The sequence below is a fragment of the Mobula hypostoma genome, chromosome 28 (genome assembly GCF_963921235.1).
Source record: "Mobula hypostoma chromosome 28, sMobHyp1.1, whole genome shotgun sequence".
Taxonomy (NCBI): Eukaryota; Metazoa; Chordata; class Chondrichthyes; order Myliobatiformes; family Myliobatidae; genus Mobula; species Mobula hypostoma.
In genome coordinates this window covers 20,495,685-20,507,183 of record NC_086124.1, presented here as the reverse complement: position 1 = coordinate 20,507,183, position 11,499 = coordinate 20,495,685, and the positions used below count along the sequence as shown (strand labels likewise).

At 52.0% G+C, this 11,499-nt stretch overlaps 1 protein-coding gene across 1 annotated transcript; it reads left to right on the top strand.

Annotated features, from left to right (window-relative positions):
- The first annotated feature begins 1,373 nt into the window (after nucleotides 1-1,373).
- LOC134338697 (C3a anaphylatoxin chemotactic receptor-like) lies at nucleotides 1,374-6,757 on the top strand. Its single transcript, XM_063034736.1, has 2 exons — nucleotides 1,374-1,642; nucleotides 4,860-6,757. Exon 2 carries the CDS (start codon nucleotides 4,867-4,869, stop codon nucleotides 5,902-5,904), a length of 1,038 nt encoding a protein of 345 aa, XP_062890806.1. The 5' UTR covers nucleotides 1,374-1,642; nucleotides 4,860-4,866; the 3' UTR covers nucleotides 5,905-6,757.
- Nucleotides 6,758-11,499: the final 4,742 nt, after the last annotated feature.

Genomic DNA, 11,499 nt, shown 5'->3' with positions numbered 1-11,499 from the left:
TAGGAAAAAAAGAGAAACGATTGCTTGGACAACAAGCCCACGGCCCAGGAAAGGGAAGATGCATGGGGTGGGGGGCAGAGGCAAAGATAGTGATGGTCTCCTGTGCGGGTTCAGAGTTTGGGAGAAGATCTTCTCACCGAGGTCAACTGTGGGCTGCCCAGACTTTTAAAATAAAATGTCCAAGGTATTGCCAGTCTTTTCTTCACCCAGGGAACTGGGAAGTGGAGGGAGTTCAGCAAGTGTTCATGATGGGAGTGTTACAGTCTTTGCTCCTTTGCGCCTCACAGTTGCACAGACACCTCTTGCCACCGACCCAGCAGTACAGCAGGAGTTCCTCTGCTTCCAGAGGGATCGGCCTCTCTCCCAACAACCAAAGTTCTTGCACACAACCACAACTCGCAATGGTGGACCCCAGCTGAGCCAAACAGGCAGCATCTCGTGACTAATGGCTGCCAATATCTACCACACCACCAATCTCCCCGCTCCACACCCCATTGAGTTAATCTTCCAGCTGCACACGGGAGTGTGTGATTGGTTGTGTGGAGGGAGCTTCACTCTGTGTCTGACCCTGGGAGTGTGTGATGGGACGGTGTGGAGGGAGATTCACTCTGTGTCTGACTCCGGGAGTGTGTGATAGGACGGTGTGGAGGGAGCTTCACTCTGTGTCTGACGCCGGGAGTGTGTGATGGGACGGTGTGGAGGGAGTTTCACTCTGTGTCTGATCCCGGGAGTGTGTGATGGGACGGTGTGGAGGGAGTTTCACTCTGTGTCTGACCCCGGGATTGTGTGATGGGACGGTGTGGAGGGAGATTCACTCTGTGTCTGACTCCGGGAGTGTGTGATAGGACGGTGTGGAGGGAGCTTCACTCTGTGTCTGACCCCGGGAGTGTGTGATGGGACGGTGTGGAGGGAGTTTCACTCTGTGTCTGACCCCGGGAGTGTGTGATGGGACGGTGTGGAGGGAGCTTCACTCTGTGTCTGACGCTGGGTGGGTGTGATGGGACGGTGTGGAGGGAGTTTCACTCTGTGTCTGACGCTGGGTGGGTGTGATGGGACGGTGTGGAGGGAGCTTCACTCTGTGTCTGACCCTGGGAGTGTGTGATGGGACGGTGTGGAGGGAGCTTCACTCTGTGTCTGACTCCGGGAGTGTGTGATGGGACGGTGTGGAGGGAGCTTCACTCTGTGTCTGACCCCGGGAGTGTGTGATGGGACGGTGTGGAGGGAGCTTCACTCTGTGATGGGACGTCTACGCTTTTTTTCTTTCATTTAGGAACTGCTGTGGTTTCTCCTCAACGCCTTGCTGTCCGCTGCTGAGTTCAGTTTGAGGAACTGACCTGACAAACCGGACACCAGAGATAAAAAAAAAAGTGCCGAAAATAAACTGACGCAATTTCTTAGCCTCAGACGGGACCCACTCCACTCTCCGGACCTCTCCCGCACCAGCGTCCTGTTCCATCTTCCCTGCTGTCCCGGGGGCGGAGGACAGCGATTCTGTTCGTTTCTGCACGGTTCATGTCCAGGATTGGTTGCTGTGGTTGCAACGGTTTGGATTCTGGGTGCAACTCTCTGCTGCCCGGGGGACGGAGTGAGCCGGAGATTACGGGGAGGCTGAACTTCATCGAGAGGGGGAGCAGGCTCCAAGGTGAGTTGGAGGGGTCCCAGGAAGAGATGCCGGAGCTGGGGTCCCTCGGGGCCGGCAGCGGATGATGAATGGTGGGGAGGGTGCGGGGAGGGGAGGATGGAGGAGCGCACTGCATTGATTTCGGTGAGGAGGGAGTGCCGTGCTGAGGGTGAGGAGGTGAGGAGGTGAGGAGGGAGCGTCACGCTGAAGGCCACTTTCTTCCCCTTCCCCGTCCATTTCCCGTTTCTGCTGTGGGGCTGGAGGGGGCTGACAGGGAGGAGAGCCAATGCGCCATGTGCGGGCTGGTGAGGAGTGAGCGCCGTGGGGCAGGAGGGGCAGTGAGGGGGGAGATGGTTGTGACCTCCATCCTCTCTGTCTTTTCCCCTTACCCTTCTTTTCCACCTTCACCCCTTTCCCTTGTTCAATCCCCATCTCTCTCCCTGCTCACTCCCATTCCCCTCCCCTCCCTGTTCCTTCTGTACTCGACATCCTCGCTCCCCTCCCCCTCTTCCTCTCTCATATTCCTCCCTCTCCCCCTTTCCCTTTCCTCCCCACATTTCCCTCCCTTTCCCACCTCTCCTTCCTCCCTCTTCTCCCCTCTTCCCAGCTCTTCCCCACCCCCTTCTTCCCTCTCTCTTCCCCATTTATATTTCTTCTCTCCCCTCTGTTATGCCATTTCCTTCCTCCTTCCCCTCTGTCTTTCCCATCTTACCTCTCCCTTTTTCTCATCCTCATTCTCTTCTTCTCTCTGCATCTTTCCCCTTCTTTCCCCTTTCTTTTTCTCTCTCTTCCCGCATTCTCTTCTTCCCCCTTTCTCCTTTCCTCTCCTGCTCCCCCTTTCTCTTCTTCCCTCTCTCTTTCACCTTCCCTCTTTATCCCCTGCACCTCCATCTTCCCCTTCCTCCTCTCCCCACTCCTTCTTCCCTATCTTCCCTCTCCTTCTTTCCCCCTTTTCCTCCTTCCACTTCCACTTCTCCCCTCCCTCTTATGCCACTTTCTTCCTCTTCCACGTCCATTTTCCCCACCTCCCTCTTCCCCCATTCTCTTTCTTCCATCATTTTCCTCCCTCTTTCCTTACCAGTTCCCCGTCTTCCCTCCCCACACCTCCATCCACACATTTCCCCTCCACCTCCAGCCCTTCAGCATTCCCACTACCGATTCTCCTTTCCCATTCCTGTCCTGGCACCTTCTTCCTTGCCCCTCCCTGTCTCCTGATCATTCCCCCTCCCATCCCCTCTTCCACCCCACCCTTTCCCTCCCATTTCACCCCCAACCTCTGTTGTCCTTGGCCTATGTTCTCCCTAACTCCACCTAGGACCCGTCTCCTTCCCACCCCCTTCAAACCTTCACCCCACCCTTTTTTGTTCATCCCACCTCTCCATCTCTTCCCCTACCCCTCCACCCTTTGTCACTCACATTCCCCTCTTTCTCTCCTTATTCTTTCCACCGTTCGTGCATTCAACCCTTCCCCCACTCCACCTCACATCCTCTGTCCCCGTTTCTCTTTGCTTGTCCCTGACGCTTACTGCAACCTCCCATCACTGCACCCCATCTCTACCCCTTCCCTCCTTCCCTTTAGCTTCACCCCTCCATTTCCGTCTCCTACACAATGCTTCCAGCTTAACTCCTCTTCCCCCTCCTCCTCCCCATCCCTCCTCCTCCCCTCCCCTTCCCTCCTCCTCCTCCTCTCCCCTTCCCTCCTCCTCCTCCTCTCCTCTTCCCTCCTCCTCCTCCTCTCCTCTTCCCTCCTCCTCCTCCCCTCCCCTTCCCTTCTCCCCCTCCCCATCCCCCTCCCCCTCCCCATCCCCATCCCTCCTCCTCTCCTTCCCTTCCCTTCCTCTCCCCTCCCCTTCCCTCCTCCTGCCCTCCCCTTCTCTCCCCCTCCACTTCTCTCCCCCTCCCTTCCTCCTTCCCCTCCCCATCCCTCCTCCTCCTCTGCCCTTCCCTCCTCCTCCTCCCCTCCCCTTCCCCTCCCCCTCCCCATCCCCCTCCCCCTCCCCATCCCCATCCCTCCTCCTCTCCTCCCCTTCCCTTCCTCTCCCCTCCCCTTCCCTCCTCCTCTCCTCCCCTTCCCTTCCTGTCCCCTCCCCTTCCCTCCTCCAGCCCTCCCCTTTTCTCCTCCTCTCTTTACTCCTCCTCTCTTCACTGCTCTTCCTCCCCCTCTGCTCTCCCACTCCCTCTTTCTTCCTCCCCCTCCTTCCCTTCCCTACAACTCCCAGTTCTGTTCACCCTCCTCTTCCCTCCTGTTCACATACCCTTTCCCTCCTCCTCTTCTTCCTTTCCCTTTCCAACCCTTCCCTTTCCTTCCCTCCTCTTCCTCCCTTCTTTCTTCCTTCACCTCCTCCCATTCCACCCTCCTCCTCCCTGTGCACCCTCCACTTCCTTCTACCCCATTGTCCTCCCCTTCATCTTCCCCTTCCCTCCTCTCCCTCCCCCTCTTAGTTCCTCCCTTTCCCTCCTCCTCCTCCCCTTCTTGCCTCCGCTTCCCTCCTTCTCCCCTCCTATCCTCCTCTCCTCCTCCTCCCTTTCCTTCCCTCCCCTTCCCTCTTCCTCTTCCTTCCTCCTCCCCATCGCCTTTCTCTTCTCCTCTCTCCCCATCCTTCGTCCTCTTCCCCTCCCCTTTCTCCTCCACCCCTTCCTCTCTCATCCTCCCCATACCCTTCCCTTTCTCCTCTTACTCTTCCTCCTCTTCCCTTCCCCTCCTCCCCTCTTTCTTCCTCCTCATCCCCCTCTCCTTCACCGTCCCCTTTCCTCATCCTGCTCTCCTTCCTGTTCCCTCTCTGCTTCCCTCTTCCCCCTCCCTCTCCCCTTCCCTTCCCTCACCTGTCCTCATTCCTCATCCCCCTGTCATCTTCTCCAACCGATCTTCACCTGTCCTCCCTTCCCCGTCTCCTCTGCCCCTCCTTCCGCCTTTCCACACCCACCACCCTCCTCTTACCCATCCATCTCTCTTCCCTTCCCCTTCTCCTCCCTTCACGCCTCCTCATCCACCCGTTTCAGTTCCTCCTCCTGTTTTTTATTCCCCTCCCCCCTTTCTCCCTTCACTTCCCCTTTCGTCTTCCATCATCTTCACCTACCTCTCCTCTCCCATGCACCTCTCTTTTTGACCCCATCTTCCCTCTTTTCCCTCCCTATCTCTCCCTGCCTCCTCTTTCCCTCATCCATCTCTCTCCTTCCCTCTTCTTGTCCCTCCCTCCATTCCCACCCTCTCTCACCTCCACAATATCTTCCCTTCCAGGCTCAGCATGGACTATTCTGGAGATGATTACTTTTTCAATACTACTTTCTTTGAAAACTACACCGATGAGATCTTAATTATGGATAACAGGACCCAACTGCCAGCATCTTCCATTTTGCCCATCATTGTCTATGCCCTCACTTTCCTGTTGGGGGTCCCTGGCAATGGTGCTGTCATCTGGGTGACAGGCTTCAAGATGAAACGGAGTGTCAACACGGTGTGGTTCCTGAACCTGGCTGTGGCAGACCTGACCTACTGCCTCACCCTCCCCTTCCAGATGGCTAACATTGCGCTGGAAAACACCTGGCCGAGAGACAACGTCCTCTGTAAGCTCCTTCCCTCGGCCATCGTCCTCAACATGTACGCCAGTGTCTTCCTATTGACCATGATCAGCATCGACCGCTGTCTGGCCGTCACTAGGCCCATCTGGTCCCAGACTCACCGGTCCCTGCCTTGGGTGCGTGCGGCCTGCCTTGGGGCCTGGAGCCTCGCCTTCCTCATGTGCCTGCCCACTCTGCTGACACGGCAGATATACATAGATTCTGAGTTCGGCTTAATTTTCTGCACCTTTAACTACACTGGGACATATTTTGGAGACCGGACCAGGGAGGTGGTGGAGGTGACACGGGCCCTCTTTGCCTTCATCTTCCCCTTCCTCATCATGGCATCCTGCTACCTCCTGATCGGCCAGAAGCTGCAGAGGGGCAAGTTCGCCAAGTCCAGCAAGACCACGAAGCCTATCCGCCTCATTGCATTTGTAGTTGCCGCCTTTTTCACCTGCTGGCTCCCGTACCACATCTGCGGCCTAGCCCAGGCTTTCTTCAATCTTCAAGTGGCCATGATCTGGGATAACTTGTCCGTGGGCCTAGCCTCCTTCAACAGTGCCCTGAACCCCATCCTCTATGTCTTCGCCGGCCGTGACTTCCGCCAGGTCTTCCGGCGCTCCCTGTGCAGCTCGCTCCGTTTGGCCTTTGCTGAGGAGCGGACAGAGTCAGCCTGCAGCACTCGCATCAAGACCATCTCCAGTACGGATGCCAGTGTGTGAGGGCTCTCCCTCTGGGTCCCCCCATTACCGGCTCCTCACTCCGTCCTGCCATTGGTACCCCATACTCCATATTGGCCTTTGTCACCTCCCGCCATTAGTGCACCCATTCCCTCCCCCACTTTGCCTACCATTGTTCCAGTCCTACAAGGCCCACTGTTCAAGGCCTAGTGAACCAGAATTCTCGGCTGATAGCCACCACTGACCACCCCACCTCCCCAACCACCTATTTGCCAGTGATCTGTTCATCCCCTGAGCAACTAACTGAATATTTCTCAGCAGTCGCCAGATAGTGTCCTATCAAAAAAAAACTTGCCCCGGTTCAAAGGACCCTCTGAGTGAGTCCAGACCAAGTTAGTTTACTGCCTCCTGGGCCCGGCCTCCTCATTGCCATGGCGACCAGATACGACAGCTCGACCGCGATGTGATTTTTGCCCCCCGCACCCCACCCCACCCCAGCCCCCTCCATCAGGTCCTTGCACAGCCTCCCCCGCTCCAGGGAGAACAGACTCCGGTCTCTCCTCGTAACTGCAACGCTCCGTCCCGGGCAACGTCATGGGGAATATCTTCTGCACCCTCTCCAGTGCAGTCACCTCCTTCCTGTAGTGTGGAGACCAGAACTGGACACTGTACTCCAGCTGTGGGCTGACCAATTGTTTCTAACGTTGCTCCGTCACCTCTCTGGCTTGAGGAAGAATGAAGACACAAGAGGCAGCAGGCACTGGAATGTGGATCAGCAAAGCATTTGCTGGAGTGAACTGAGGTTATATCTGACGTGAACTAGAGAAGAGAGCCTTTGATAAACTGCTTGCAAATATTTCAAGACTGTCACAGTTCCAATTAAAAATCACCTCAATTCCTGTGTATTTTTATGTCCATATCTGGTGAGGTACAAGTATAATGAAAAACTTCAGGGGCAACAGACACAAAATGAGGGAACTCAGCAGGTCAGTCAGCATCTGTGGAGATGAATAAACAGTCGACCTTTTGGGTCGAGTCCTTCACCAGGACTGTTTATTCATTAAACATAAAATTATTTTACATAATTAATAAAATGAGTTAATAGATATGTTTATTCATCTATGGAAATGAATAAACATGACTGCTTATCTCTTTCCATAGTTCCTAGGGTGGTGGGGTGGAGATACGTCTCTACCAAAGGAGATGTAAGGTGATCCTTTCCTCTCTAGCCTGCAGGTCACCCTTGGGTAAGGCGTAGACCCTCCGATCAGGGTCACGTGAAGCCGTGGGAGCAGGTGGTGGATGGTCACACGAGCAGCTGGTGCACATCACAAGTCCTGGTTATTTGACTACTGACACCAGGCAGACAGTCTCGGAAGAGTATTGACAATGGCCGGGGTCCCCTGGTTTACAAGGAAAAGCTTGCAGCAACACCAGGGGACGGTAGAGATCGAGCTGAACGAGGAGGGCGGACAAAACCGGATCGTTTTCTCCGGGGACTGAGGGGAGACCTCACCGGAAGTTTATAAAATTATGAGGGCAGGGATGGGATGGACAGTGATGATCAGTTTCTCCTACTGCCCCCCACCCCGGAGGAGGGCTTCGTTTCAAGGGGAGAGGAAGGAAAGTTTAAAGGGGATGTGCCGGACAAGTGTGCTGGGTGCCAAAAGTGGGCTGCCATGGGTGGTAGTGGGAGTGGATGCACCGGACTGTTTAATTAATTAATTTATTGAGTTACGGCACAGATTAGACTCTTCCAGCCCTTCATGCCCGCCGCCCAGCAATCGCCTGATTTAAACCTGCCTAATCACAGGACAATTTATAATAGCCAATTAACCTACCCACTGGTACGGCTTTGGACTGTGGGAGGAAACCAGAGCACCCGGAGGAAACCCACATGGTCACGGGGTGAACGGACAAACTCCTTACTGGCAGTGGCAGGAATTGAACCTGTGTCTCCCGTACTGTAAAGCGTCGTGATAACCACTAGAGACTTCTACACACAGAGGACTCTTCGTTAGTGCAAGTGTCTAATCAGCCAATCACGTGGCGGCAACCCAGTGCATAAAAGCACGCGGACATGGTCAAGAGGTTCAGACCAAACACCAGAATGGGGGATGAAATGTGATCGAAGTGACTTTGACTGATGAATACATTATTGGCGCCAGATGGGGTGGTTTGAGTATTTGAGAAACTGCTCATCTCCTGGGATTTTCAGGCACAGCTGTCTGTAGAGTTTACAGAGAATGGTGCGAGAAACAAATGAAAAACATCCATTGAGTTCTGTGGGCGAAAAAGCCTTGTTAATGAGAGAGATCAGAGGAGAATTGCCAGACGGGCTCAAGCTGTCAAGAAGGCGGCAGTATGTCCTGTGTTTGCGGTTTTAAATTTAGTATCTCTAATATCCACTGGTTACAACAGAGGTGTGCCGAGAACATCTCTGAACCCACAACACGTCGAACCGTGAAGTGGACAGGATACAGCAGCAGATCACAAGCAGACACTCAGTGGCCGGTGTATTCAGTACAGGAGGGACCGAATAAAGTGTTCACTGAGTGTGTATAGACACATGATCATACAGGGAATGGTGGGATATGGGTCAGGTACAGAAACATTCGGCTGATTTCAGCAGTTTGCTCGGCACAGATTATCCCTCTACAATGTCTCCCCCTGCTGTCCATAACCGGTTCTGCAACAGCAGATGTTTAAACTGACAGCATCCCACACAGGCTTGACAGTGGATCCCTGGGTCCAATCCCACAGCAGTTATCAGAGAACGACCCCTCAGTGAGGATGAGAGACAAATGTATGCAGGATAGAACTCAAGAAGGTGGCCAAAAGTCTCCTTGGTGAGTGGGATAAAAGAGAATCCCAAGGTATTGCATTGAACCAGAATCAGATCTCTGGCATATATTGTGAAATTTATTGACTGTGTACAATACATTGCAATACAAATAACAGAGAAAAAACTGAATTACAGCAAGTATATATATAATAGTTAAGTTCAATAAGTAGTGCAAAAATAGAAATAAAAAAGCAGTGAGGTAGTGTTCCTGGCTTCAATGCCTATTCAGAGATCTGATGGCAGATGGGAAGAAGCTGTTCCTGAATCATTGAGTGTGTGACTTCAGGCTTCTGTACCTCCTTCCCGATGGTATCAATGAGAACAAGGCGTGGCCTGGGTGATGGGGGTCCTTAATGACGGACGCCACCTTTTTGGGGACTTGAGGGTCGGGGACCGAGGGAGGTGCTGATGTTTGGAATAACTGGACAGGGGTGGGGTACTGTGCGACTAACTTGTGTTGGAATCTAGCATGGAAAAGGACAAGAAAGGTAGTGAGCATGGTGTGGGCCTTGCTAATTTGCACGGGAATGCTGAGATTAAGGAGGTGGTGGTGCTGGGTGTCCTGAGAGACCCCCAGTCAATGAAGAGGAGGGATGTGAGCATGGTCTTTTACAGAGCAGGTCATGGCAGACAGGCTCGGCTGAGCTTTTTCAGGAAGTGCCGAAGGCGATCGGCAAGGGTAGGAGAGTGGCTGTTGTCCACATGGACTTCAGTAAGGCATTTAACAAGGAACCTCACGGTAAACTGCTCCGGAATATGACGATGAATGGTGATTGTGAACTTGCATTCAAAACTGAAGCTGGAGGACACAAGGCAGAGGAACAGAATTAGGCCATGAGGCCTGTTGAGTCTGCTCCACCTTTACATCGGTTATGATTCCTCTCAACTACAATCTCCGGCTTTCTTCCCGTTAACCGTTGATGCTCCGATGAACCCAGAACCTATCCACTTCCACCTTAAATATATGCAATGACCTGGCATTCACAGCTATCTGTGGCAATGAATTCCACAGATTCACCACCCTCTGGCTAAAGAAATTAATCCTCACCTCCTTTCTAAAGGGAAGTCCCTCTATTCTGAAGTTGTGCCCTCTGGTCCTAGACTCCCCCAGTATAGGAAACATCCTCTCTACGTCCATTATCTCTCAGCCTTTCAATATCCAAAAGGTTTCATTTAAATCACATTTCCATCATCTGGACAAAAGTGTAGCTAGCTGATTGTTAAATGTGAGACTTCCGTTGTTGATGGTGAGTCACGTTGTCAAAGAATTCATCAAGATAGAGAACAGTTGGAAATGTGGGCAGAGAAATGGCGGATGAAGTTTAATCCAGATGAACATGAGGCATTTTAAAATAAGGATCTAGTGGTTTCCCAGCGTTTATGACAAATAAACTGTTCTTGGGCTTCCAGCCGGGTGCAGAAATTGATTTTAACTGATGTTTTGATTGTAAGCTCTGGATGAAGTGAGGTGTTTAACTTTGCAGGATGAAAAGTTCAGGCAAAGTATCCAGGAAACGGCAGGAATGTAGGGAGCGATGATGAATAACAGAAGGATCTTGGGGTCCAAGTCCACAGCTCCCTGAAAGTGGTCACATGAGTAGATAGACTGATAACATAGAACAGAAGAGCACAGAAGTGGGCCATTTGGCCCACAAAGTTGTGCTGAACCAGCCAAATCAAACCCCTCCAAATAAACTAATCCCTTTTACCTACTCCATGTCTGTATCCCTCTGTCACCTCAGATCCATGTGCTGATCCAAATGTTTCTTAAAAGCCTTTAATGCATTTGCCACACCACCATTCCAGGCATCCAGCACTCTCTGAGTGAAAAACTTACCCCTCACATCTCCTTTGAAGTGCAGAGAGACAGAAGGGTGTAAAATGAGGGTAGAAGCAAAAAGTAGTAAGGTGAAAAGTAAAAGTGGCAGGCCGACAAATCCAGGGCAAGCATCAAAAAGGGCCACTTTTCAACATAATTGTATAAGGGCTAAGAGAGTTGTAAAAAGAGCGCCTGAAAGCTTTGTGTGTCAATGCAAGGAGCATTCGTAACAAGGTGGATGAATTGAAAGTGCAGATTGTTATTGATGAATATAATATAGTTGGGATCACAGAGACATGGCTCCGGGGTGACCAAGGATGGGAGCTCAATATTCAGGGATATTCAATATTCAGGAGGGATAGACATGAAGGAAGGGGAGGTGGGGTGGCGTTGCTGGTTAGAGAGGAGATTAATGCAATAGAAAGGAAGGACATAAGCCGGGAAGATGTGGAATCGATATGGGTAGAGCTGCAGAACGCTAAGGGGCAGAAAACGCTGCTGGGAGTTGTATACAGGCCACCTAACAGTAGTAGTGAGGTTGGGGATGGTATTAAACAGGAAATTAGAAATGTGTGCAATAAAGAAACAGCAGTTATAATGGGTGACTTCAATCTACATGTAGATTGGGTGAACCAAATTGGTAAGGGTACTGAGGAAGAGGATTTCTTGGAATGTATGCGGGTTCGTTTTTTGAACCAACATGTCGAGGAACCAACTAGAGAGCAGGCTATTCTAGACTGGGTATTGAGCAATGAGGAAGGATTAATTAGCAATCTTGTCATGAGAGGCCCCTTGGGTAAGAGTGACCATAATATGGTGGAATTCTTCATTAAGATGGAGAGTGACATAGTTAATTCAGAAACAAAGGTTCTGAACTTAAAGAAGGGTAACTTTGAAGGTATGAGACGTGAATTAGCTAAGATAGACTGGCAAATGACACTTAAAGGGTTGACGGTGGATATGCAATGGCAAG